The 27,500-nt window shown below is 46.2% G+C and overlaps 1 protein-coding gene across 2 annotated transcripts in view; it reads left to right on the top strand.

Annotated features, from left to right (window-relative positions):
• The window catches only part of ryr2a (ryanodine receptor 2a (cardiac)), a 79,756-nt gene that overhangs the window by 25,450 nt on the left and 26,806 nt on the right, over positions 1-27,500 (top strand). The window contains exons 7-63 of one of the 2 annotated variants that reach the window (XM_026222254.1): positions 490-564; positions 669-747; positions 997-1,109; positions 1,187-1,286; positions 1,359-1,455; positions 3,136-3,210; positions 4,175-4,331; positions 4,860-5,024; positions 5,262-5,383; positions 5,734-5,917; positions 6,392-6,527; positions 6,812-6,907; positions 7,011-7,129; positions 7,593-7,726; positions 7,810-8,051; positions 8,552-8,744; positions 8,942-9,158; positions 10,609-10,713; positions 11,139-11,242; positions 11,981-12,064; positions 12,310-12,469; positions 12,690-12,837; positions 13,437-13,645; positions 13,721-13,895; positions 15,812-16,020; positions 16,095-16,420; positions 16,526-16,649; positions 16,727-16,887; positions 16,977-17,136; positions 17,216-17,302; positions 17,574-17,800; positions 18,698-19,514; positions 19,705-19,905; positions 20,117-20,222; positions 20,349-20,489; positions 20,576-20,849; positions 20,953-21,067; positions 21,144-21,276; positions 21,351-21,454; positions 21,538-21,673; positions 21,760-21,946; positions 22,429-22,540; positions 22,617-22,737; positions 22,865-23,034; positions 23,121-23,341; positions 24,346-24,436; positions 24,518-24,658; positions 24,756-24,919; positions 25,022-25,100; positions 25,690-25,779; positions 25,849-25,986; positions 26,075-26,152; positions 26,233-26,308; positions 26,422-26,545; positions 26,993-27,108; positions 27,197-27,261; positions 27,348-27,469. In XM_026222254.1, coding sequence (XP_026078039.1) covers positions 490-564; positions 669-747; positions 997-1,109; positions 1,187-1,286; positions 1,359-1,455; positions 3,136-3,210; positions 4,175-4,331; positions 4,860-5,024; positions 5,262-5,383; positions 5,734-5,917; positions 6,392-6,527; positions 6,812-6,907; positions 7,011-7,129; positions 7,593-7,726; positions 7,810-8,051; positions 8,552-8,744; positions 8,942-9,158; positions 10,609-10,713; positions 11,139-11,242; positions 11,981-12,064; positions 12,310-12,469; positions 12,690-12,837; positions 13,437-13,645; positions 13,721-13,895; positions 15,812-16,020; positions 16,095-16,420; positions 16,526-16,649; positions 16,727-16,887; positions 16,977-17,136; positions 17,216-17,302; positions 17,574-17,800; positions 18,698-19,514; positions 19,705-19,905; positions 20,117-20,222; positions 20,349-20,489; positions 20,576-20,849; positions 20,953-21,067; positions 21,144-21,276; positions 21,351-21,454; positions 21,538-21,673; positions 21,760-21,946; positions 22,429-22,540; positions 22,617-22,737; positions 22,865-23,034; positions 23,121-23,341; positions 24,346-24,436; positions 24,518-24,658; positions 24,756-24,919; positions 25,022-25,100; positions 25,690-25,779; positions 25,849-25,986; positions 26,075-26,152; positions 26,233-26,308; positions 26,422-26,545; positions 26,993-27,108; positions 27,197-27,261; positions 27,348-27,469 — 8,705 coding nt within the window. Of the gene's footprint in view, positions 1-489; positions 565-668; positions 748-996; positions 1,110-1,186; positions 1,287-1,358; positions 1,456-3,135; positions 3,211-4,174; positions 4,332-4,859; positions 5,025-5,261; positions 5,384-5,733; positions 5,918-6,391; positions 6,528-6,811; positions 6,908-7,010; positions 7,130-7,592; positions 7,727-7,809; positions 8,052-8,551; positions 8,745-8,941; positions 9,159-10,236; positions 10,242-10,608; positions 10,714-11,138; positions 11,243-11,980; positions 12,065-12,309; positions 12,470-12,689; positions 12,838-13,436; positions 13,646-13,720; positions 13,896-15,811; positions 16,021-16,094; positions 16,421-16,525; positions 16,650-16,726; positions 16,888-16,976; positions 17,137-17,215; positions 17,303-17,573; positions 17,801-18,697; positions 19,515-19,704; positions 19,906-20,116; positions 20,223-20,348; positions 20,490-20,575; positions 20,850-20,952; positions 21,068-21,143; positions 21,277-21,350; positions 21,455-21,537; positions 21,674-21,759; positions 21,947-22,428; positions 22,541-22,616; positions 22,738-22,864; positions 23,035-23,120; positions 23,342-24,345; positions 24,437-24,517; positions 24,659-24,755; positions 24,920-25,021; positions 25,101-25,689; positions 25,780-25,848; positions 25,987-26,074; positions 26,153-26,232; positions 26,309-26,421; positions 26,546-26,992; positions 27,109-27,196; positions 27,262-27,347; positions 27,470-27,500 lie in introns of those variants that run through there. The other variant, XM_026222255.1, reaches the window with a different exon arrangement.

Here is a 27,500-nt window from a genome sequence, read left to right as displayed (position 1 = left end):
CGGCCTGGAACATCAGGCTCACGATGGAAAAACACTCAAACGCATTTAGACTCGTCAGAGATATCTTCATTCTTCATGTTCGTTTATGGCGTATACATTGCTATTTGTTTGTCCATTTATATGCAAATCCATTGTTTTGAAACAGAAGTTTTACTGAAAATAGCAGAGTAATAAATATTTCAATAGAAATGGTTTTAAAATGAAAAAAGTTATTTACATTTAAACATTAAGCAGACGCTTTTATCCAAAGCGACTTAAAAATGAGAACAATAGAAGCAGTCAGATCAACGAGAGAACAACAACAGGATACAAGTGCCATGACAAGTCTCAGTTAGTCTAGTACAGAACACAGAGACAGGTATTTGTTTTTTTTTATAAATGAAAAGGAATATTTGTGTGTCTTTAGGGTGGTATGTGATTTAGCTGTGAATGTGAGGCTGATTAGTGTCGTATTCACCATGAGTGTGTGTGTGTGTGTGTGTGTTTCAGACGGCGCAGGGCGGAGGTCACCGGACGCTGCTCTACGGTCACGCAGTCTTACTGAGACACTCCTACAGCGGGATGGTGTGTGTTCCTCTGACGACTCGTCACGTCTGAGTGTGTGTGTGTGTGTGTGTGTGTGTGTGTGAGGGTGAGGTTAATGTGTCGATGTGTTTCTCTCTCTCCAGTATCTGTGCTGTCTGTCTACAGCTCGCTCATCCACAGACAAACTAGCATTTGACGTGGGGCTTCAGGAAGACACGACAGGTGATGTCACTTCCTGTTTACATTCTCTGTTCTCAGGACCATTGGGAGATTTTTTGAATTGCGACATTATTTTCATTATTCTTATTCTTATTACTGTTATGCAGTATCATTGAGAGACCGTTGTAATAAATTTGAAATATGTTGAATTTTTCATGTCAGGTTTAGTTATTTTGTGATTTTTTTAGTTTTATATGATTTATAACTATACTGATCCTGTGTGTGTGTGTGTGTGTGTGTGTGTGTGTGCAGGTGAGGCGTGCTGGTGGACCATCCACCCAGCGTCCAAGCAGAGGTCAGAGGGTGAGAAGGTGCGAGTGGGCGATGACCTCATCCTGGTCAGTGTGTCGTCTGAACGATACCTGGTGAGTTTGAGCAGAATCAGAAGCTGATGGCTGCACGTCGAGAACACACTGATGAATGTGAGCTCTCTCTGTTCCAGCACTTGTCGTATGGTAACTGCAGTCTGCACGTGGACGCAGCTTTCCAGCAGACGCTCTGGAGCGTGGCTCCCATCTGCTCCGGCAGTGAAGTGGCTCAGGGTGAGTATTTGACACGCTAATGTCACGCTACATTCCACTTCCTGTTTGATTGCTCAGCACTGTGTGTTTCAGGCTTCCTGATTGGTGGAGATGTTCTGCGGCTGCTGCACGGTCACATGGACGAGTGTTTGACCGTCCCGTCAGGAGAACACGGAGAGGAGCAGCGCAGGTCAGGATTCATCTGTTATCTGATCCAGTGGTGTTCACTGATATAAAACACTAGTTCACACAAAAACATCAAGTCTGTCATCATCCAATCAACCGCACTCTCTCCAAAGCAGTGAATGATGGTGTTTGGTGAACTGCTTCTTTTAGGATCTGTTTGCTTGATGACGATGATGATAAAACGAGCAGGATCCCTGTGGAATATTCAGGTCTTAAAACTTCTGAAATTCTGAACTCTGTTGTACAGAAACTTCAAATATAGTTGTGTCCAGTTTGGTGAGAGCGGTTGAGAAGCGCTGGTGTGTGTCTGGTTCTCCATCGGGAGCGCTGACGGTCAGGACTGTGTGGTGAGGTTGATTAAACACTCCTGATGGTTAAAGTGTGGTTTGAGTGGGATGTCTTCATCTTCTGAGGTCAACCGCTGTGTGTCCGTGTGAAGAGCTGGATATACATTTGTGCTCATATACGAAGGGCCTTAAAGAGGACAAATCTTGGGAAAAACTGGATCAAAATATATAAATAAATAAACTGATGACATCCTGACTGTCTAAATGAGATGAATACGTGCAGAATATGATCCCTTTACCATCTTACTCCAGTTTCTCCATCTCTCGTGACCCACCCTGGGCTCTCCTGGAGGTAAAGTAGGACGTTCACTTGTTCTTCAGGAGAAACAGAGTCTCTGGGGTCTGATGAGCTTCTGTGAGACAGAATGAGATCTGTGTGTACTGCTGTAATTACAGAAACACCTGTCCTCTGTGGGACATCAGACACGGACAGAAGTGTGTTACTCTGCAAACTATTCAACCCAGAAAAACAGATACTTCCTAAAAGTCACACACTCAGACATTACTAATAAAAAGAAAGCTAAATCTAGTCTGGAGTCAACATTCATTGGTTTTAGTTTTAGCATTCCCTGGGAATCGAACCCATGACCTTGGCATTGCTCGGGGCATGATTCACTGTTTGATCTGTTTAAGTCTTCGTTAGTGTGAGTTTAAGCTCCTCAGCTTCACATATAATGCTGAAGTCTGTTCCTCTCGGGGTTTGAGTTTCTCTTTCTCCGTGTTTCTCGTCAGCGGTGGCCTTGAGCGTGTCACGTCTGCTTTTGAATACATCAATTTCAAAGAACCTTTCTGTGTATTCAGAGTATATCTCTTTAACTCGAACAAGAGATGTTCTTGCACAAGTATTACGCAAGTGTGTGTTGTGTTGTGGGATCATGTTTGTGTGTAGGTGTGTGTCTTTCTCTTCACTGGTGTGTAAAGCTGTAGTAGCTGAACCAGAAAGGTTCCCAGCGCACATCGTGTTCCAGACGCTGATTGTGATCCTCAGACTGTAGATTGAGGTCAGACACAGACGCTGTCTTAATAATCAATGTGTGCGCTCTGCTTCTCATCCTTCAGCTGCCCTCAAGAGTCTCACACAGACTGATACTATTTTGTTTTGTGCTGCACAGGAAGTGATGTCATCATTGGTCTCAGTTATTTGCACTACTGTTGTGCCATTGTCAGAAATTAAGAAACAATTTTTTGATTTTCAAGGACATTTTCTACCTTTCTTTTTTTTTTTCTAGCCATATACAATTTTGAGTCCATAAAATAAAATACTTCAGTCAAATTCTGTGGTTCTGCTGTGATGTACAGTATGGAGTGAAGTGTGATCTGTGGTTTGTCTCCTGCAGGACGGTGCATTACGAGGGTGGAGCTGTGTCCATCCACGCCAGATCCCTGTGGAGGCTGGAGACGCTGCGAGTGGCGTGAGTGAAGCAGTGTTTGTCTGTGTGTGCTGGTAATGAGTCCTGATTCACACGCTCAGAGTACTTCAGAGTACTTCATGAGTGCATCATTACTGAGGTCTGTGCCAATGCCACACCGGGGTGGGCCAAATTCATTAGCTCGCCTTTTTATTTCCATTCATTTGTATTATTTACAAAAGTTTGGAGTAGTTAAGATTTGTCTAAGTCTCTTCTGCCGAGGAAGGCTGTATTTATTTGATCGAAACACAGTAAAAATCTTGTGAAATTATTGTAGTTTAAATCATCTGTTTTCTGTGTGAATCTGTGTTAAAGTGTAATGTATTTCTGTGATGCTCCGCTGTATTTTCAGCATCATTCCTCCAGTCTTCAGTGTCACATGATCTTCAGAAATCAGAATAATATGATGATTGCAGTTCATTCGTTCTATTTTAAATCCACACATTTAGAAAATGTACATGACATGAAAAGACACTCTTTTCTGGTTTAACTCCACATGATCCTGTAGAGCACTGTGTACTGTGTTTGGACCCTGTGAGGTTCCCATCATGCCCCAGTGCTGATGTCATCAGGTCGGATGCGTTCCTTCTGGTTTGACCCCTCTGGCAGCGGCCGGGTTTGTGTTCCCATGAAGCCTTTAATTACACACTGCAGGACGTCAGCTCTTCTGCGTTCTGCTCTTCACAGACTAAAAATAATCCAGGACGCTGAAGTCGGAGCGTTTTATCAAAGTGGCATTTTGGGGTTAGGGCCAAATACTGGAGCAGGAGCCCAACACAGTTTACTTTCTGCTTTTGAATCATTTCACGTTGAATCTCTGAGCTGCTGTTTGTCATGACAGCATCATTAGAGTAGATTGTGTGCACAGTGATGCTTTACTGTTTGAAAACCACATGGATTCCTTTAGTACTGTGTGTGCCGCAGTGCATTGTGGGCGAGCTGAAGCCTGTCCTCTGGCTGTGTGCAGGTGGAGTGGCAGTCACATCCGCTGGGGTCAGCCGTTTCGGCTGCGTCACGTGACCACAGGGAAGTATCTCAGCATGATGGAGGATCAAGGGCTGCTGCTGATGGACAAGGAGAAAGCAGACGTCAAATCAACGGCTTTCTGCTTCCGTTCCTCAAAAGTGAGACTGACGCCAGACGAACCTGAAACATCTCAAACACTCCTCATTAGATCAGTTCATCCGCAGATGAGAATATTAATTCAGTTCTGACTCTGACTCAGTTCCTGAATTTGAACTGAACTGGTGTTGGAGCAGCACACAGGATAAAGCCATGGCCTTATGTGCTTTTAGAATTAAAGAGAGAATAAGTGATGGCTCGCAATTGTTTTATCAATATTGACTTATTCATGTTTTTTATGCATCAGTGATGAAAAATTCAGATTTCTAATAAATAAGGGGAAAAAATGAATTGTAATAAATAAAATATAAAAAAGGTAACTGCAACTTTTATCTCACAATTTTGAGAAAAAAGATTGCAATCACCTGTTTCAGTAATTTAATAGTTACACAGTTGTTAGCTTCCATAGTTGTGCTCATAATTATTCAGCATTTTTAAATGGGTTTATTTGAATGATTTATATTTTGATGAACTTCAGTACACTGTGTGAAGCAGTGTTTACCCATGATCCTCTGCTCGTCCTCCTGCAGGAGAAGCTGGACTTTGGTCTGAGGAAGGAGGTGGATGGGATGGGCGTCCCGGACATCAAATACGGCGACTCGGTCTGTTTCATCCAGCATGTGGACACCGGGCTCTGGCTCACGTACCAGTCTGTGGACGCCAAGTGTGCGCGGATGGGTGGAGTTCAGAGGAAGGTGAGCGTCTGACAGGATCTGAGCGTGTGTGTGTGTGTGTGTGTGTGTGTGAGAGAGAGAGAGTTCAGTGTGATGGATTCATTCATACGTGACACCCGTGAGCTGCTTCTGAGAGAGATTCATTACAGACGTGTCAGTCTCTCACACCCTCTTCATTACCGCTGCAGCACACACACACACACACACACACACACACACACTCGAGTGGATGATGAATATAACGTGTGTGTGTTTTAGGCCATAATGCATCATGAGGGTCACATGGATGACGGTTTGACGCTCTCACGATCACAGCACGAGGAGTCACGCACCGCTAGAGTCATTCGCAGCACGGTTTTCCTCTTCAACCGCTTCATCAGGTAACACACACACACACACACACACACACACACACTCAAAGACACACACACACACACACGGATGTTTACTATTGACTGAGCTCTTCCTGCTAATGTTTGATGAGCTGTGATTTTCACGATAACTTCATGAGTGAATGATGCAGCTGATCACAGTGACACACACACTCACTCACACACACACACACACACACACACACACACGCACGCGCGCGCGCGCACGCACGCACGCACGCACGCACACACACACACACACACACTCTCACACAAACTCACTCACACACACTCACACACACACACACACACAGAGAGTCTTGTCTGTTAGCGGTCCTGTGCCTCCTCTCTGAGTGCAGGGGTCTAGACACTCTGAGTAAGAAGGGGAAGACGTCCAGCCTGGATCTGCCCATCGAGTCGGTCAGTCTGAGTCTTCAGGATCTGATCGGATACTTCCAGCCGCCGGACGAACACCTGGAGCACGAGGACAAACAGAACCGGCTGCGAGCGCTCAAGAGCAGACAGAACCTCTTCCAGGAGGAGGTACTGCTCACAGAAACAGAATCAGAGCGGTTCTATAGAAGAAGCACAACTCACGCCACAACACACCGAACAAAACTCTGCTGTAGAACTGACTATGACACACTCACTCAGAAACTGCTAGAAACACATCACACACTGATGGCAAGTAACACACTGCAGTAAGCTTACATTTCTGATACAGAGAAACTGAAGTAGTCCTTAAACCATATTTCAATAATCTTTTAATCTTTGTTTTTACAGTTTACAAAGAATCAGATCACACTAGTACTAGTTTACTCCGTCATCTCTCATCAGATAATCTGAGCTGCTCCACATTCATTTTTATAGTGAGCTGTTTTTATTTCTCCTGAATGTTTTTAGAGATGATGTTGATATTTCAGCTGCATGCACACGAGTTCATGTGTGTGTGTGTGTGTGTGTGTGTGTGTGTGTGTGTGTGTGTGTGTGTGTGTGTGTGTGTGTGTGTGTCTGTAGGGAATGATCAACCTGGTGCTGGAGTGTATCGATCGTCTGCATGTGTACAGCAGTGCGGCTCATTTTGCAGACGTGGCCGGTAAAGAGGCCGGAGAATCCTGGAAGTCCATCCTGAACTCCCTCTATGAGCATCTGGGTATGATCCATATTCCAGCACTTTCCATCTGCACTCATCAATAACTGATGAGATCTGCTGACTGTGGCTCCAGGAGCTCCGTACAAACACTGTGTTCACCATCACTCACTAGTGCTTAGTGTTCAGCAAAGTGCACTATTAACTCACACACTTCACATACTATATATGTACACTGCATGCAGCTGTGATTCAGTAATAGTTCATCTGTTCCTGAACCTTTGAAGAGCTTCGTTCCTAATGAATCGTATTATTCCCGTCACATGATCATCTGTGTGTCTGTGTAGCTGCTCTGATCAGAGGAAACAGGAAGAATTGTGCTCAGTTTTCCGGCTCTCTGGATTGGCTGATCAGTCGTCTGGAGAGGCTGGAAGCGTCGTCCGGTGTGTAGCATCATTTATTGTGATGAGTGGATCGTTATGATGTGCTGGTGTGATGATGTGTAAGTGTGTGTGTCTGTGTGTGTGTGTGTGTGTGTGTCCACAGGGATTCTGGAGGTTCTGCACTGTGTTCTGGTGGAGAGTCCAGAAGCTCTGAACATCATTAAAGAAGGACACATCAAATCCATCATCTCACTGCTGGACAAACACGGACGCAACCACAAGGTGAGCTGAAGAATAATCAGACAGACTCTCTTTTGATCATGTGGTGTGTGCAGAAGGGATTCACAGATTCATTTCCCTGTGCTGAAGTTCCAGTCTGGTATATCTGTCAATGTCTACTTTACCTGGTTTACTCAGTTGTGTTGTGTATCTGTTCATGTTTAACACTGTCATTTTAACAGAGATCTTTACTGATTATATGCTGGGCCTAAAATCGCCGAATGCGAATAAAATCAGCGTTGGCGAGGCCATGTAACAGTGCCAGTCACCAGTTGGCAGGAACAACTTTTATGAATTATAATAATCGCAATGAAGTGATGACAACAGCCAGTTGTTAAAGAGATTCACTGTTTCTGACATAAGTGAATAAAATAATATTTTCCGAAGACAAGATCATCGTGATCAGCTTTTCTGTCATATGTGACAAGAGCGAATCGAGTAATACTGATGTGTGTGTGATGTTCAGGTGCTGGACGTCCTGTGTTCTCTGTGTGTGTGTCACGGTGTGGCCGTTCGCTCCAATCAGCACCTGATCTGTGATAACCTGCTGCCCGGCAGAGACCTGCTGCTGCAGACACGACTCGTCAATCACGTCAGCAGGTAGGACAGTGTCCTCATCACTTCCTGTCAGCACTTCCTGTCTCCTCACACTCTCTCAGTGCCTCTCTGTGTCGCTCGTTCAGCATGAGGCCCAACATCTTCCTGGGTGTGAGTGAAGGCACCGCCCAGTACAGGAAGTGGTATTATGAGCTGATCGTGGACCATGTGGAGCCGTTCGTGACGGCCGAAGCCACTCACCTGCGGGTGGGCTGGGCGTCCACACAGGGCTATGGGCCGTATCCGGGCGGAGGAGAGGGCTGGGGCGGGAACGGTGTCGGGGACGACCTCTACTCATACGGCTTTGATGGACTACACCTGTGGGCAGGTAACAACAGAGAGATTCTTCAGTTCATATTGGTGATCGCTGTGATGCAGTGTCTCAATCTGATGACATCTGAGATGAGTTTGTTTCTTTATCAGATATGTAGAAATGTACCACTGCAGTCCATCAATTCAGGTCTTGAGAAGACAAGAAACAATTAGTCTATAATCCATAATAACACTTCCTCCAGTGAAAGAGTGTTCTGGTCTGAATCAGGAGAGAAATCTGCACAGATCAAGCAGCGTTTAAACAGATCTAAACTAATATGTGGTAGAATCTTTTCACTGGAGGATGGTTAAGGTTATGGTTTATTTACAGTATATCAAAACAAAACTCTACAGAATGTCCCCATTTAGAGAGCTGTGTGTGTGTGTGTGTGTGTGTGTGATCTGATGTGAGGTATCTGCTGATGGTAGTGAAGACATCACTCATATAACAGCACATGTCAGCAGTTTTAAAGAGCTGTAGGTCCATGTGATCGGAACGCGTGCTGTGATTGGCAGGCTGTGTGGCGCGTTCGGTCAGCTCACCCAATCAGCACGTGCTGCGGGTCGAGGATGTGGTCAGCTGCTGTCTGGATCTCAGCGCTCCCAGCATCTCCTTCCGCATCAACGGCCAGCCGGTCCAGGGAATGTTTGAGAACTTCAACTCAGACGGACTCTTCTTCCCCGTCGTGTCCTTCTCCTCTGGAGTCAAGTGAGTGTCATCACCTCCAGACACGCCCACTGTGCCATCAGCCACACCCCCTGTCTGCCATTGGTCAGTCTGACAGATAAATCACATGAACTGCTGAGTCAGAACTGATAAAGTCATCATCATCTTATATGGATCATGTGATATTACCTTTAAACTATAACCTGCTCTGATTGGTGAAAAACTTTCGTCCTCCTCAGAGTGCGCTTCCTGTTGGGTGGTCGTCATGGAGAGTTCAAGTTCCTGCCTCCATCTGGTTACGCTCCATGTTTTGAGGCTGTTTTACCTCGAGAGAAGCTGCGTGTGGAGCACAGTCAAGAATACAAACATGATCATGGGAGAACACGTGACCTCCTGGGACCCACAGTCACACTGTCACAGGCAGCCTTCACGCCAACACCGGTGGACACCAGTCAGGTACATCTACCTGTACACACACCTGAACACACACCTGTACACACACCAGTCAGGTACATCTACCTGTACACACACCTGAACACACACCTGTACACACACCGTAACACACACCTGAACACACACCTGTACACACACCTGAACACACACCTGTACACACACCAGTCAGGTACATCTACCTGTACACACACCTGAACACACACCTGTACACACACCGTAACACACACCTGAACACACACCTGTACACACACCTGAACACACACCTGTACACACACCTGAACACACACCTGTACACACACCGTAACACACACCTGAACACACACCTGTACACACACCAGTCAGGTACATCTACCTGTACACACACCTGAACACACACCTGTACACACACCGTAACACACACCTGAACACACACCTGTACACACACCTGAACACACACCTGTACACACACCAGTCAGGTACATCTACCTGAACACACACCTGTACACACACCTAAACACGCACCTGTACACACACCTGAACATACACCTGTTCACACATCTGTACACACACCTGTACACACACCAGTCAGGTACATATACCTGTACACACACCTGAACACACACCTGTTCACACATCTGTACACACACCTGTACACCCACCTGTACACACACCTGAACACACACCTGTACACACACCAGTCAAGTACATCTACCTGTACACACACCTGAACACACACCTGTACACACACGAACACACACCTGAACACACACCAGTCAGGTACACACACCTGTACACACACCAGTCAGGTACATCTACCTGTACACACACCTGAACACACATCTGTACACACACCTGTACACACACCTGAACATACACCTGTTCACACATCTGTACACACACCTGTACACACACCAGTCAGGTACATATACCTGTACACACACCTGAACACACACCTGTTCACACATCTGTACACACACCTGTACACCCACCTGTACACACACCTGAACACACACCTGTACACACACCAGTCAAGTACATCTACCTGTACACACACCTGAACACACACCTGTACACACACGAACACACACCTGAACACACACCAGTCAGGTACACACACCTGTACGCACACCAGTCAGGTACATCTACCTGTACACACACCTGAACACACACCTGTTCACACATCTGTACACACACCTGTACACACACCTGTTCACACACCTGTACACACACCTGTTCACACACCTGAACACACACCTGAACACACACCTGACCACACATGAACACACACCTGTTCACACATCTGTACACACACCTGTACACCCACCTGTACACACACCTGAACACACACCTGTACACACACCTGAACACACACCTGTACACTAACCAATTGTTTGATGAGTTTGTTAATGAATAGGTTCAGACGTGACGATCACTTGTGTGTGTGTGTGTGTGTGTGTGTGTGTGTGGTGTGCAGATCGTGTTGCCTCCACATCTCGAGCGGATCCGGGAGAAGCTGGCAGAGAACATCCATGAGCTGTGGGTGATGAACAAGATTGAGCTGGGATGGACGTACGGAGCGGTGCGTCACACACTCATCATGTGTTCATGTCCTCTCTGCAGGACTGAAGCGTTTCCTCTCAATCACAGATACATCTGACACTTTTCTGATAGAATCAAATAACAGCTTTTCATCAGCTCACACACCCCAGTCCAGCAGAAACAGCAAGAGCAAAGTCAGCTGACACTTGATGAATGGTTTCAAGTCACGTCACATGATAAAATAATCCTAAAATATTCTTAGTTCAGTTATTGTGAATGCAGTTAACTTGTGATTGATTGTTCTGACATTATCATTTAATGTTCCTCATTAATTCCCTATCAAAACTTTAAAATGAGTTTAAACTGTATTTTTGTTGAATATGTGTATGGTTGGAAAGCTCTTGGTCTCCATGCACTCACACAGTCTTTCTAACATAAACATGTTTCCCTTGATTCATGATGCAGGTGAGGGATGATAATAAACGGCAGCATCCGTGTCTGGTGGAGTTCTCCAGACTTCCTGAACAGGAGCGCAGCTACAACCTGCAGATGTCTCAGGAGACACTCAAGTTAGTTTCATCTGATGTGTCAATCGGTTTAATATCTTAGTTCACTAGTAATGATATTACATCTGCTGTAATAATTGAAGACCTTGTTTTTGTATTGACTTGTGAATGTGTTTCATGTTCGTTGGATGGTTAGCACATAACTGTGAACCTGCTGAAATCATGCTGTAGTGAATCAGATCATCACTGATGAATCAGAGTCAGTAGAGTCAGTAAACTCACATTGTCTTTGAGATGAATCATATTTGTCTGTCTCTATCAGCACTCCTCTTTTCTGTCGTCTTCTTTCTTTTGTGTTTCAGAAGCGTTCTAATGACTTTAATTAGTCGTGTGGTGTGTGTGTGAGTCCCTGCGGTGCGCTCGTTGTGTGTGTGATTGTGCAGGAGTCACACTGGACTGAGTCTGACTGAACGAGGTTACGCTGTGACTGATGTTTGACTCCTGTCATCGGACAGCTGACACAGTCCTGCACACAAATAAACATCTCATTACATCACATACCACCGTGATTACTGTTGTCTAGGTCATAGTGTCGTTCTGATGAAGAAGGATGAACACAGACTTCATCAGAGTTTATTTTGCTCTCAGAACTATACATGATTTTATGATTCGTTGCATTTATAGTTTTAAGCTTCGATTTCACTGCTGTGTGCGACGCATCACATCTAGGAACTGTGTTGAGTTGAGACTCACTGATGTAAATCCCAGTTTTCCCATCATGCCGTGCTCTGTGTGCTGCAGGACTCTTCTGGCGTTGGGCTGTCATGTTGGAGTGGCGGACGAACGAGCCGCTGAGAAAGTCAAAAATCTGAAGCTTTCAGCGAAGTGAGTGTGTCAATCATTATTCATGATAACACTAACATGTGCATGTGTCTGGATTTATGTTGTGTTTGGGACGGTGTCGCAGCTAGTTATGCTAAGCTCTGATATCTCACTTTACACTGGTTAACTAGGTCTACCCAGCATCACCTGAACAGAATCTCTGAGTTTCCTGTGTGTCTGTTACGTGTTGATATCATGTGTGTAGTAAGTGTTAGCTGCCGGTCAGTTATCGTGTGTTCTCCTGTCAGATACGAGCTGTCCAGCGGGTATAAACCAGCCCCAATGGACCTCAGCCACATCAAACTGGCGTCTACCCAGGAGGCCATGGTGGACAAGCTGGCAGAGAACGCTCACAACGTCTGGGCACGAGACCGCATACGACAGGGCTGGACCTACGGCGTCCAGCAGGTCAGTGTGTGTGGACTGTACAGATTTCAGGTTTGAAGGATTTCATTCACTGGAATATCAAAAATACACATGAACACTAATATTTCATATATGAACAAGTTACAGTAGAAGTGTGATATAAACAGACTGATACTGAGAAATGAGACTGGACTCATCTGTACGGTCAGAGATTAAACACACAGATGAGCGTGATGTCTCCTCACACTCATTGTCTCTGCAGGACATCAAGAACAAGAGAAACCCTCGTCTGGTTCCTTACGTTCTTCTGGACGAGAGAACCAAGAAATCTAACAAGGACAGTCTGCGGGAAGCTGTACGCACGCTGCTGGGATACGGATACAACCTGGAGGCCCCGGATCAGGACCACGGTACCTGGAGCCTAGCCTTGACTATTAGAAGCAGTACTGGAAATAAAACACAAATGAACTGAAATAAAATATAATATTGAAAAAACTTCATCTTATTTTTTTTCTTCAGCTAGTTATCATGGCAACATTTCTCATTTTCATTTAGTGTAAGTTAAAGTGCTAAAAAACTATATAATAGTGTTTTAAAAATAATTATAATAGACAAAAACACTAGATTAAAAAAAAGTATAAAAATGTAAATGAAAACAGAAAATAATGAACAAAACAAGTTAAAAAACTATAATAAATCAATGATACAAAAATAACACTCGATGAGCTCAGTTTTAAAACAGTAAAACAAAATGATTAACTGATTTAGGGTCAGTGTCTGTGACAGTGTATGTTCACTTCAGGTTCTAGAGAGCGTTTGATTGGCCGGCGGCTCTGAAGTGAGAATGATGTCATCAGAATTGTTGATCTGCATTGGTGGTTTTTAGCTCTGATTGCAGATATCTTCTAAATGCATTTGTCATTGTTTTGGAGCACTCTAGCTTCACACGGACAGGTCAAAGGTCATCATCCAGGGGTGGTTTGCTCACGTGTGTGTGTGTGTTGTGCAGCGGCCCGAGCAGACGTGTGTAATCTGTCCGCGGAGCGCTTCCGGATATTCCGAGCGGAGAAGACGTACAGCGTGAGCGGAGGGAGGTGGTACTTCGAGCTGGAGGTGGTGACGGCGGGGGAGATGCGGGTGGGCTGGGCGAGACCAGGATGTCAGCCGGACCTGGAGCTGGGCTCAGACGACCAGGCCTTCGTCTTCGATGGGTTCAAGGTGAGTGTGATGGAGGAACTCTGAGATCCGTCACAGGTGTTGAGGACAGATGGAAACTGTGGTGTGTTTCTGCAGGCTCAGCGCTGGCATCAGGGAAACGAGCACTTCGGCCGCTCCTGGCAGTCTGGAGACGTGGTGGGCTGCATGGTGGACATGAACGAACGCACCATGATCTTCACGCTCAACGGAGAGGTGCTGCTCGACGACTCCGGCTCGGAACTCGCCTTCAAAGACTTCGAGGTTTGGGAAGGTGAGCGAGGCGTTTCCTGTTCCTACTCAAATTGCTGTATTATGAGAAATTAACACTCGTTAATGTAGGAACTCCATCAGAATGTGATTTTATTTATGATTCAATGGAATCGTTCATCCAGAAATGATCATGTGATCATCCACTCCCCTCAAACCTATGAGCTTCTTTCTTCAGTCGAACACAAACCTTGAAGGATGTTGGGAACCAAGCAACATATGTTCATGTGTCATTATATGGACAGTCTGTCATATAGAGACAGTGAGAGAGATAGTGTGTGTGTGTGTGTGTGTGTGTGTGTGTGTGTGTGTGTGTGTGTGTGTGTTTCATGTTTCATTTTTATTGGAGGATAACCCCTTGAGATGAAAACATCTCATTTTCGAGGGGTCCTCAAGATAGCACCAAACACTTACACACTTGCACATAAAGCTCTTCCTCCCAACCTGTCCCAAGTCTGTCCAAAGCGTATTCTCATAAACAGTATAGTATAATATAAAAATATCACAGGAAAGAACCATAATTGAAGAAGCCACCAAAACAAACAAATATACAGTATATATAACCTACCTATACATACATATACAAAAATACATACCTACATACATATACATCCACATATGCACGCAAACAAACATGCATACATAATCTCTTACATCCAGGTCATACATCAGGAAAACATTTACATTGGTCACAGGATTGCAAGTGTGTGTGTGTGTGTGTGTGATTTAATATGAATGCAGCACTGGAGCTAAGAAGACTTGAGCTCTGCTAACACCTACAGAGCTGATACTGCAAAACACACATTGATGCTCATGCACATGTACACACACACAAACACTCACACACACACAAACACACGCACACACACACACACACACAATGTATGATTTATAAGTGTTTTGAAAAATGGGGACATGGGTTATGTCCTCATAAGTCACCCTCTCCTTGTAGTACCTGTGTCATACCCATGTCATTATACACACACACACACACACACACACACACTCACACACGCGCACACACACACACACGCATACACACACACACACACGCACTCACACGCACACACACACACACACACACACACACACTGGCACACACACTCACACACAAACACACACATACACACACACACACACAAACACACACACACACACACACTCGCACGCACGCGCGCACACGCACACACACACACACTCACTGTGAGCAGCAGGTGAGTGTTGCTGCGTCATTCATCATCTCACTCTTCACAGATCCTGCAGTGTAGAGATGAACTGGAGATGAGCGCCACCTGCTGACCACTGACATACATCACCCAGCACTCACTGATCTGTCTCAGCACATCAGTCTTTTATTCTATCCTGTCAGCAGCCTGAGAGTATTCTGTTTGTGTCATGGTATTTTGCAAGCTTCATTGAACTGCGATAGACAAACTGATGTTTTTAGATCTTGTTTTACAGTACAAATATATAAACAGTCCTTAAAACAAGATGCATTAACTTCAGGTGCAAAAAGATAAGAAGTTTTGTTTTGTTTTCTAAGAAATTGATCAAATGAAGTGTTTTTGAATTCAGAAAAATCAACTTGTTTTCCCTTCGAATTCAGTTGATTTTTCTGTCCCCATTGGCAGAGATTTGTTCTTGATTTAAGCATAAACTCACTTCATCTTGATCTATTTCTCATAAAGCAGAACCTCTCATGTCATTGTGCATCTCAACCAAATGTATCCTGATTCCATAATGTTTAGACAAAACACTACAAATCCTTTTTTTTTTTGCAGTGTATTACGTAACATTACCTAAATGTGCTTTTCCCGCAGTAATTGTGGGTACACAATTAAACATGTATTCCTTCAGTTTGAGCTCTAGTGCTGATTTACTGATGTGGAGATGAGCGTTCCTGTCTTCCGCTGTTGTCAGGATTCATCCCGGTCTGTAGTCTGGGCGTGTGTCAGGTGGGCCGGATGAACTTTGGGAAGGACGTGAGCACGCTGAAGTACTTCACCATCTGCGGCCTGCAGGAGGGATACGAACCCTTCGCCGTCAACATGAACCGTGATCTGACCATGTGGATCAGCAAACGTCTGCCCCAGTTCATCCCCGTCCCACTCAACCACGAGCACATCGAGGTCAGAGGTCACGCCACACGTCTGCTCTGGGTCGAGCGATGCAGAGTGTTCACAGGATTCTGTGTGTGTTGCAGGTCACGCGGATCGACGGGACGGTGGAGAGCCCGCCGTGTCTAAAGGTCACCCAGAGGTCGTTCGGCTCACAGAACAGCAGCACAGACATCATGTTCTATCGTCTCAGCATGCCCATCGAGTGCTCGGAGGCGTTCCTGCGCTCGGCCAGCGGAAGCTTCTTCTCTCCCAAGAGAGATCTGGAGGACTTCGAGACCGTGTCAGACTTCGAGGTCCTGATGAAGACGCCACACAGTCACATGAGCTCGAACGGACCTGACAGAGAGCGAGACGAGTTCAACAACCACAAGGATCACAATCAGGAGAAGCCCTCGAAACTCAAGCAGAGGTCATTATACAGACACACACACATGTCATACAGCAACGAAAGAAAGACGTGTGTGACTCAGATGATGATGATATGTTTGATAAAGTGCTTTTGTCTGTTGTTCAGGTTCATGTTGAAAAGAACGAAGCCTGAGATGACCAGCAGTAACTCCAGCAGTAACGCTCGTCTGTCAGAGGAGGTCTTGTCTGAGGAGAGAGACGACTGTGAGAATCTCAAACAGACATCAGCGGTGAGAGACAGAGACGCTCAGGTCATCTTCCGCTGTAAGAGCAGGGTTAAATGTGCGGTTCTGTCTCTGTGTGTCAGTATTATTACTCGGTGAGGATCTTCCCCGGGCAGGAGCCGTCCAGCGTGTGGGTCGGATGGGTGACCTCAGACTTTCATCAGCACGACCCGGCCTTCGAGCTCAGCACGGTCCGAACGGTCACCGTTACCCTGGGAGACGAGAAGGGCAAAGTTCACGAGAGGTGAGCGCTGCTGAGGCTGCAGGAGCACAGAGTGAATGTGTGTAGATCGGTCACAGATACGGTTGTGTGTGTGTGTGTGTGTGTCGCAGCATCAAGCGCAGTAACTGCTACATGGTGTGGGGGGGCGAGTGCAGCAGTCCCAGTCAGGGCCGCAGTAATAACGGCCTGGAGATCGGGTGTGTGGTGGACACAGCCAACGGCCTCCTCACCTTCACCTCCAACGGAAAAGAGCTCGGCACCTTCTACCAGGTACTGCTCCTTCCTCCAGCAGCCGGTGATGCAGGGACTGGTTAACTAGGACTAACTAGCAGCCTAACTGTGTCTGCAGGTGGAGCCCAGTACTAAACTGTTCCCTGCAGTGTTTGCACAAGCAACCAGTCCAAACGTCTTCCAGTTCGAACTGGGACGCATCAAGGTGAGCTTATGCTAACACACACACACACACACACACACACACGCACACACACACACACACGCACACACACACACACACACACACTCACACTCTCACACACACACACACACTCACACACACACACACACACACTCACTCTCACTCACAAAAAGGACACCGAGGCTATTTTTACTTCAGCTCTGGTTGCACAAAGAGGGAGCAGGAGCACATGTGTGAGATGATGATGATGATGTTTTCAGACTCTAATGTGTGTTTGATTCTGTGTGTGTAGAGCGTCATGCCGCTCTCTGCAGGTCTGTTTAAAAGCGAGCGGAAGAACACGGTTCCTCAGTGTCCGCCGCGGCTACACGTGCAGTTCCTCACACCTGTGTCATGGAGCCGTGTGCCCAATCAGTTCCTGAGGGCAGAGGTCAGCAGGGTCAGTGAGAGACTGGGCTGGATGGTGCAGAGTTCAGAACCACTGCAGTTCATGACGCTCCATATACCTGAGGAGAACAGGTGCACACACACACACACACGCACACATGTTTGTTTTTGTGTAAAGTGTGTTCATCCCATAGGTGTAATGGTTTTTATTCTGTACAAACTGTATATTCTATGTCCCTTCACCAACCCTACACCTAACCCTAACCCTCACAGGAAACTTTGTGCATTTTTACTTTCTCAAAAAAACTCATTCTGTATGATTTATAAGTGTTTTGAAAAATGGGGACATGGGTTATGTCCTCATAAGTCACCCTCTCCTTGTAATACCTGTGTCATACCCATGTCATTATACAGAGTTGTGTCCTGATATGATACAAAAACAAGAGCACACACACACACACACACACACACACACTCACTCACTCACACACACATACACACACACACACACTCACACACACACACACACACACAATGACACACACACATTAACCTTGATGAGCAGAAGAGACTCTTTTCAAAAACAGTAAAAATCTTAATTATTCTAAACTGACCAGAAGTGAATATGTGAAAAACAAGAGTAAAAATAAAACTCTTGAGTGAGTAATGAATGAGTTTATGGCATATTATTAGCAAACAGAATATGGCTAGCAAGTATCTGTTTTTTTTACAGATTCACTTGAAATGTATTTGTTTGTAGCCACTAAATGTGCTCAGAAACCACTAGAAATGTGGGGTTTTGGATTATTAATCGTATCAGTTTCAATCAATTGTTGGACGAGTGAGAGTTCAGCAGATGGTTTAGATATGGCTTCAGTCTGAATTATTCCATTCATTTATTCACCATAGTGTTGTTGTTTCTAATAGAGTTTGTGTCCAGCTGATGGTTGTTTACTCCCATGGCCTGCTCTTTCATGCTCGTGTCTTTGCTGATGTTGAGTTTGAATCAGATGTTGTGTTGTCCGTCAGGTCTGTGGATATCCTGGAGCTGACGGAGCAGAGAGAGCTGTTGAAGTTCCACTATCACACGCTGCGCTTGTATTCTGCCATCTGTGCTCTGGGGAACAACCGTGTGGCTCACGCTCTCTGCAGTCACGTAGACGAGGCGCAGCTGCTGTACGCCATCCAGAACAAATACATGCCGGGTCTGCTGCGCACCGGATACTACGACCTGCTGATCGACATCCACCTGAGCAGCTACGCCACTGCTCGCCTCATGATGAACTCTGAGTACATCGTGCCCATGACCCCTGAGACCAAGAGCATCACGCTCTTCCCCAACGAGAAGAAGAAGCACGGGCTGCCGGGGATCGGCCTGAGCACCTCTCTGCAGCCGCGCATGCGCTTCTCCTCGCCCAGCTTCGTGGGTGCCGTCGCCGGTCACCACGGTAACTGTTTCCAGTACAGCCCTGAGTTCCCGCTGGAGACGCTGAAGAGCCGCACGATGGAGATGCTGACGGAGGCGGTGCGGGAGGGAAGCTTGCACGTGCGTGACCCCGTGGGCGGCAGCACCGAGTTCCTGTTCGTCCCGCTCATTAAACTCTTCTACACGCTCCTGATCATGGGCATCTTCCACAACGGAGACCTGAAGACCATCCTGCAGCTCATCGAGCCCAGCGTCTTCTCGCAGGACGGGGGGGAGAGCGGAGGCGGGGCCTCGGAGCCAGAGGACGGCTGTGGGCGGAGCCAGCTGGAGGGAGGCGGGGCCGAGAAGCACGACCTGAAAGGAAAGATGCCCAAAGAAGGACTTCTGCAGATGAAGCTTCCTGAACCCGTCAAACTCCAGGTGAGTGAAGAGGATCCGAAAAACATTGTGGGTGCCCTTTATTTCAGAAGTACATGTCAACTAACTCTTATTAGAGGATTAGTAGATTATTAGGGTCAGTAGAATTATTGAGGGCCTGTTGAATTTGATTTGTACTGAAGACGATAAAAAGCCTCCAGTGATTGAGTGGTGTGTGTGTGTGTGTGGTCAGATGTGTCACCTGCTGCAGTACCTGTGTGACTGTCAGGTGCGTCACCGCATCGAGGCTGTGGTGGCCTTCTCTGACGACTTTGTGGCGAATCTTCAGGAGAACCAGCGTTTCCGCTATAATGAAGTGATGCAGGCACTGAACATGTCAGCCGCTCTGACGGCACGCAAGACCAAAGAGTTCCGCTCTCCTCCACAGGAACAGGTCTTTACACCCGTCTCACACCGTTTCCTTATTAACGCTTTTCTGTCTCTCTTTATCTGTAAATCTTAATAAATAACTTGAGTTTGAAGTGATATTGATCAAATCGATTCTAGATTCATTATTTGTCCCGACATTATTTCCTGTGATCATTTCCATTATTTCACTCAAATAAGGTAAGGGTGTTGGCGCATGTGTGTGTGTGTTTCCTCAGATCAACATGCTGCTGAATTTTAAGGATGAGAAGCAGGACTGTCCGTGTCCAGAGGACATCCGTGAACAGCTGCTGGACTTCCATGAAGATCTGATGACACACTGTGGTACCAGCGATCAAGTCTAAACATCCTCAAACCAGATTAATGATCATTAGAAGTGTATCTTGATGTTCATCAAGTAATTGATGCTCTGTGCTTTATGTGTTGATGATGGCGTCTGTGTTCCTGCAGGTATTGAGACGGATGATGATAAATCAGGAGATGGAGATGATTTCACCATCAGGGGCCGTCTGATGTCTCTGGTGGAGAAGGTGACCTACCTGAAGAAGAAAATGACTGATATACCAAAGAAGAAGAAGTCAAAGAAACCCAGTGAGTGAAGCTTAGGTGTGCTTGATGAGGAGTGTATTGTGCGGCTCCTGACCTCCTGACCTCCTGACCTCTGCTTGTGTCTGAAGGCACCTTGCAGCAGCTGATCTCGGAGACGATGGTGCGCTGGGCTCAGGAGTCGGTCATCGAGGATCCCGAGCTGGTGCGGGCCATGTTTGTGTTGCTCCACCGGCAGTACGACGGCATCGGCGGTCAGGTGCGAGCGCTGCCCAAGACCTACACCATCAACGCCGTCTCTGTGGAGGACACCATCAGCCTGCTGGCGTCTCTGGGTCAGATCCGCTCTCTGCTCAGCGTCAGGATGGGCCGCGAGGAGGAGAAGCTCATGATCCACGGCCTCAGGTGCAGGGGCCATGCGACAAATAATAAATCAGTCAAAATATATACATCTATAGCATTCTCAGTTTAAAGCAGTTTGGCTCAGTGACCTTTGACCTGTCTGCAGTGACATCATGAATAACAAGGTGTTCTACCAGCATCCGAACCTGATGAGAGCGCTCGGCATGCACGAGACCGTCATGGAGGTGATGGTGAACGTCCTGGGTGGAGGAGAGTCCAAGGTGCACACGCTCACCATCAGCTCTCTCTTATTTTAGTTTTTACAGATTCACTGAACGAGTGTCCTTTGGTCTTCAGGAAATCACCTTTCCGAAGATGGTGGCCAACTGCTGTCGCTTCCTGTGCTACTTCTGTCGGATCAGCCGTCAGAATCAGAAGGCCATGTTTGATCACCTGAGCTACCTGCTGGAGAACAGCAGCGTGGGTCTGGGTAAGACGTCTGGAGATCTTGAGAGCGAGGTGTCAGCGAGTGCTCAGAGTTAACCGTGTGTTTGTTCTGTGTAGCGTCTCCGTCCATGCGAGGGTCCACTCCTCTGGATGTGGCCGCTGCGTCTGTGATGGACAATAATGAACTGGCTCTGGCGCTGAGAGAGCCGGACCTCGAGAAGGTGCCCCTCTCTCTCTCTCTCTCCTCAGTCTCTGATTGGCTGATGTGGCTCTTGAACCCTGACTCTGTGTGTGTGTGTGTCAGGTGGTCCAGTATCTGGCCGGCTGTGGTCTCCAGAGCTGTGTGATGCTGATGTCTAGAGGATATCCTGACATCGGCTGGAACCCGGTGGAGGGTGAACGTTACCTGGACTTCCTCCGGTTCGCGGTCTTCTGTAACGGTTGGTGTTCTGAAGCGTGTTCTCCTGGAGATGATCATGATGAGGGTGTTCCTGTGGGTGAACGCTGTTGTTTTGGTGTGTCTCAGGGGAGAGTGTGGAGGAGAACGCTAACGTGGTGGTGCGCCTCCTGATTCGCCGGCCCGAGTGTTTTGGCCCCGCCCTGCGAGGAGAAGGCGGGAACGGGCTGCTGGCGGCGATGGAGGAAGCCATAAAGATCTCAGAAGATCCCAGCAGAGACGGTCCATCACCCAGCACAGAGGAGAGCCGGACGCTGTACGCAGAACACACACAGAACATCACAAAAACTCTTCTTCAGATCATTAAACACTAAGAAATATAGAACGGATCACTGAAAGGATCTTCAGGGAACCAGAAATGGTTCTTCTGTTACATTGCTACAAAAGCCTCCTTCGGTAACCTTTATTTTGAGAGTGTAGTGTTTGATCAGCATCTCTCCGTCTCACACACACGATTCTCTCCTTCATCATCTTCTGTGTTCCTGTTCTGGTCCAGAAACATCCCAATAAAATAGGTCACGCTCCAAATACATCTAAATCATCCACAGTGTCTTAAAGAGATATGCACATCTGACCTGTATCTTTGAAGGAGAGAAGTCGACTAATAACACGACTCAAACACTGAAGTCTGAATGTCTCATGATGATGTGCTCTTTATAATGCGTGGGTCGTTATCAGGAGATCATCTGATGATAACCGACCCACTGCTGATGAGGATGCTCTGTGTGTCTCTCATAGTAATGACATCATGGAGGAAGAGGAGGATGACACCATCCACATGGGGAACGCCATCATGACCTTCTACGCCGCTCTGATCGATCTGTTGGGCCGCTGCGCTCCAGAGATGCACGTGAGTGTGTGAGTGTGTGAATCATCTTCACTGTCTCTGTGTTCTCCTGCTGATGTGATGTGTTCTCCTGCGTCAGCTGATCCACGCGGGGAAGGGAGAGGCCATCCGTATCCGGGCCATCCTGCGCTCGCTCATTCCCATTGAGGATCTGGTGGGAGTGATCAGCATCCCGTTCCTGATGCCCACGCTGGCCAAAGGTCTGACCACAGAAGAGAACGTCTGGGTTCATCTTCATATATATATATCTCAGATTAGAGCTGGACAATAATGTGTGATGGTACAAACAATATCATGTATTTCATCAGTTGTTCTTGTTGTGTTCAGACGGTTCTGTGATCGAGCCGGACATGTCAGCAGGGTTCTGTCCTGACCACAAAGCTGCCATGGTTCTGTTCCTGGACCGTGTTTATGGCATCGAGGACCAGAACTTCCTCTTCCACCTGCTGGAGGTGGGCTTTCTTCCTGACCTCAGAGCCGCCGCCTCATTGGACACGGTGAGTCACGTGACCCCTCAGTCAGTGTGTGTCATCATGCTGATCTTTGACCTCTCTCCTCATCCCGTGTGACCTCTGACCTCCAGGTGTCTCTGAGCGCCACAGACATGGCTCTGGCTCTGAACCGGTACCTGTGCACCGCGGTCCTGCCGCTGCTCACCAAATGTGCTCCTCTGTTCGCCGGGACGGAGCCGTTCGCGTCTCTCATCGACTCTCTGCTGCACACCGTCTACAGACTGTCCAAGGGCTGCTGTCTGACCAAAGCACAGAGAGACGCCATCGAGGAGTGTCTGCTGGCCGTGTGCGGGTGAGGACTAGTTACTGACCGGTTACTGACCGCCTGACACACAACCAGATCAAGCTCTTGCTGCGACTAGTAGATAGCAGCTCTTGTGTGGTTTTGTACATGAAATCAAGTAGAAACTGGGATTAAACAACTCTTAACCCTAACACTAAAAACAAATCTGTTCAAAATCTGTTTAATCCAGCGATCCAGCATTACATTTGATATTTTGCTGAAACTATGACAAAGCACCTTGCTCTCAGACTACTGTAACAGAAACTGAGTATATTTATTTAATTCATATTTATGTTAAATTAATTTATGTTAATTAAATTAAAAAAAGGTTTTGTGATTCCAGAAGATCAAAGATTCTGATTCTGTATGTTCTTCAATACTGAGGGGGAAAAGATATTTTGATTTTATGTGTAATTTTAGTATTTAAATTTAGAGTAGAGTTTTAGTATAGTGTTTTGGATGCATTTTAATATATTAATAATAACTTATTACTGCTAGGTGACACACTACAGGCAAGACCAACTTTTTATGATCTAATCTTGGTTTATTTAGCTTCCATAACGTGTTCTAGCAGAAAGAAAACATCCAAAATGCACATTGTTTATTTTATTGCACGTTATGCTTGCGTCTGTAGATTTCAATTCCAAACCATATCTTTGAGTTTTTTCTTTTACATAAACCATTCCCTTAAATTTCCATAAATATATCAGAAGTAATGTTTGATTAGTAATATGCATTGCTAAGAACTTCATCTGAACAACTTTAAAGATGATTTTCTCAATATTTAGACGTTTTTGCTTCCTCAGATTCCAGATTTTCTAATAGTTGTATCTGAGACAGATATTGTCCTCCTCACAAACCACACATCACTGGAGAGATGGTTTATGATTTATGATGTATAAATCTTTAGTATTGGTTTTGTGCTCATGAGTCACATACACAGTATCAACAAATCGATGTTCTGAATCAGCTTGGGTGAGATCTGTAGCGTGTTAGCGGTGTCTGTGTTGCAGTAAACTGCGTCCCTCGATGATGCAGCATCTGCTGAGGCGTCTGGTGTTTGACGTTCCTGTGCTCAACGAACACACTAAGATGCCCCTGAAGGTGAGACGCGTCTGATCTCTCGTTCACATCAGGAGTCATGTGCTGTAGTGACTGAGCTCTGGTGGGTGTGTCCTCCCGCAGCTCCTGACCAATCACTACGAGCGCTGCTGGAAGTACTACTGTCTGTCCGGAGGATGGGGAAGCTTCGGCGTGGCCTCGGACGAGGAGCTGCATCTGTCCAGAAAGCTCTTCTGGGGGATCTTTGATGCTCTGGCCAGAAAGGTACAGCGGAGCCCGAGCTGACGTGTAGCTTCACTGTCTGCTGAATCTGAGCTGTGTGTGTGTGTGTGTGTGTGTGTGTGTGTGTGTGTGTGTGCAGAAGTACGAGGTGGAGTTGTTCAAGCTGGCGCTGCCGTGTCTGAGCGCTGTGGGCGGAGCTTTACCTCCTGATTACATGGAGTCAAACTACATGGCCATGATGGAGAAACAGTCTTCCATGGACGCCGAGGGAAACTTCAACCCGCAGCCCGCCGACACCAGCAGGTCAGACCCAGCTCCAGCTCGTCCGCTGAAGCCTTTCCTCTAAACATGAGCGTTGAAGCTTTTTCAGATGTGTGTAGTGTGGTTGTGTTTGTGTTTCTGTAGTGTTGTTGTTCCTGAGAAACTCGATCATTTCATCAATAAATATGCAGAATACTCCCATGAGAAATGGTCCATGGAGAAGGTCAGAGCTGCTTTCTTTTCATTATTAAAGTCACTGAACTTTATTTCTCTTCTTTATATTTTTTGGCTGTGTTTAGGAGGACATAACCAAATAATCACTACTTTCCAGTAGCTCAGGAGTTATTATAATTGTGTAACTTTTCTAGTGATGCACTTTAAACGATTCAGTGCTACATTCCATGCAGTAGTGATGTAGTAAATCAAAGCCATAATGTCATTTAAATGATCTGAATCGATGATCAAAGGTGATCTAGAATGTTCCTCTCTCTCATAAGTAGCACTGAGTTTGATTCATTCTTTCAGAATCAACTGAATCAGTGCAGACCGATTCAAAAAATGATTCATAAGTTCATTTTGAGCCATCACACAACAGAGCGTTTCTAGAAGTTAATATTAATGAATGGGACCTTATTGAAAACTGTTACTATTTAATTGCTTTAAATATCATTTTAGTTTATCATTGTTTTTTTCAGTTATTTGCTGAATTTGTTCAATGCAAACCTTTTCTCATGTTGAGTGTAGTTGTGCCAGTGTTGTTGGAAGCAGCAGGTGTTCTCGTGTGGATCTGACGTGTTGATCTGTGTCTGTAGTTTGCCGTCGGATGGGTTCATGGAGAGCAGATGTGTGAATCATCTAAAGTTCATCCGGTGCTCAAGCCCTACAAATGTTTATCTGAGAAGGTACAGAAAGCGTTCAGCGATCACAGTCAGAACGAGGAGTAGACTTCCCAGCATGCCTCTGTGTTTCAGGATAAGGAGGTGTACCGCTGGCCAATCAGAGAGAGTCTGAAGACGATGCTGTCGTGGGGCTGGAGCATCGAGAGGATGAGAGAGAGCGACGCTTCCACGTTACACAACCGCACGCGCCGCATCTCTCTGTCCAGTCAGGTCAGAATCAGCTGTATGGTGATGTCTTTGTCAGAGACTCATGTGAGGTTCAGTGCGCATGACCTTTGACCTCTGGTGTCTCCTGCAGCGCTCCATAGAGGGCGCTCACGGGTTCAGCCCGCGGCCGGTCGACATGAGCAACGTGACGCTGTCCAGAGACCTGCATGTGAGTGACGCGCTTCACACATCGCCCCCAGCTCGTGCTGTTTCCTGTCTGAAGCACCTTATTGTGTTTGTGTGCTGCAGACGATGGCGGAGCTGCTGGCCGAGAACTATCACAACATTTGGGCTCTGAAGAAAAAACTGGAGCTGGAATCCAAAGGTCTGCTCACAAACATGTTACAGAGTATACATATAAACATGAGCACAGCCATTAGATGGTGCTACAGGGCTGCATATCACCTGTGTGTGTGTGTGTGTGTGTGTGTGTGTCAGGAGGAGGAAGTCATCCACTACTGGTTCCTTATGACACTCTAACTGCCAAAGAGAAATCCAGAGACCGAGAGAAAGCACAAGACATCCTTAAGTTCTTTCAGATCAACGGATACAGCGTCTCAAGGTGACTGTGTGTGTGTGTGTGTGTGTGTGTGTGTGACTGAGTTTATGTTTGGGGTTGGTAAAATGTTTTTATGCAAGACGTCTCTTCTGCTATTAATCTGTGTTAAAGTGTAATGTATTTCTGTGATGCTCCGCTGTATTTTCAGCATCATTCCTCCAGTCTTCAGTGTCACATGATCTTCAGAAATCAGAATAATATGATGATTTACTGCTCAAGAAACATTTCTGATTAGTGCTGCACAATATTTCTGTGGAAACTGTGAAAAATTTATTTTTCAGGATTTACAGATGAATAGAAAATTTTGAATAACATTTTTATAAAGCCTTACTCAGTCCAAACTTATGAACAATAGTGTAATTCTCAAAAAAAGGTTTTCCTTCAGAATCCTCAGATTGGTGTGTGTGTGTGTGTGTGTGTGTGTGTGTGTGTGTGTGTGTGTGTGAGCAGGGCTATGAAGGAACAGGATCTGGACGCTCCGTCTATAGAGAAACGCTTCGCCTACACGTTCCTGCAGCAGCTGATCACGTATGTGGATGAAGCTCACACACACATGCTGGAGTACGGTGAGACACTCGCTTTAAAGCCTGTATCGATCTCAGAATCACTGGTCATCATCACCTTCATCACATCAGCTTCTCGTCTTTATCTCAGATGCTGGAATTCGACCCAAAGCAGAGAAAATCCCCCACGAGCAGCAGTTCAAGTTCTTCGGGAAGGTCTGCTTCGTCTGATGGACTCACTTCATGTCAGTCAGTGCTTTAATTCATTCACTGATCCGCTCGTTCATTTCTCTTATTTCCAGGTTGTGCTGCCACTGGTGGACCAGTACTTCAAAAACCATCGGCTCTACTTCCTGTCCACCGCCGTTCGTCCAATCAGCAGCGGCGGCCACGCCTCCAATAAAGAGAAGGAGATGGTGACCAGGTGATGTGTGTGTCTTCAGTCCCACTAAACA

The sequence above is a fragment of the Carassius auratus genome, chromosome 37, assembly GCF_003368295.1.
Source record: "Carassius auratus strain Wakin chromosome 37, ASM336829v1, whole genome shotgun sequence".
Taxonomy (NCBI): Eukaryota; Metazoa; Chordata; class Actinopteri; order Cypriniformes; family Cyprinidae; genus Carassius; species Carassius auratus.
The sequence above is the reverse complement of the archived record's forward strand: the minus strand, read 5'-3'. Positions and strand labels throughout refer to the sequence as shown.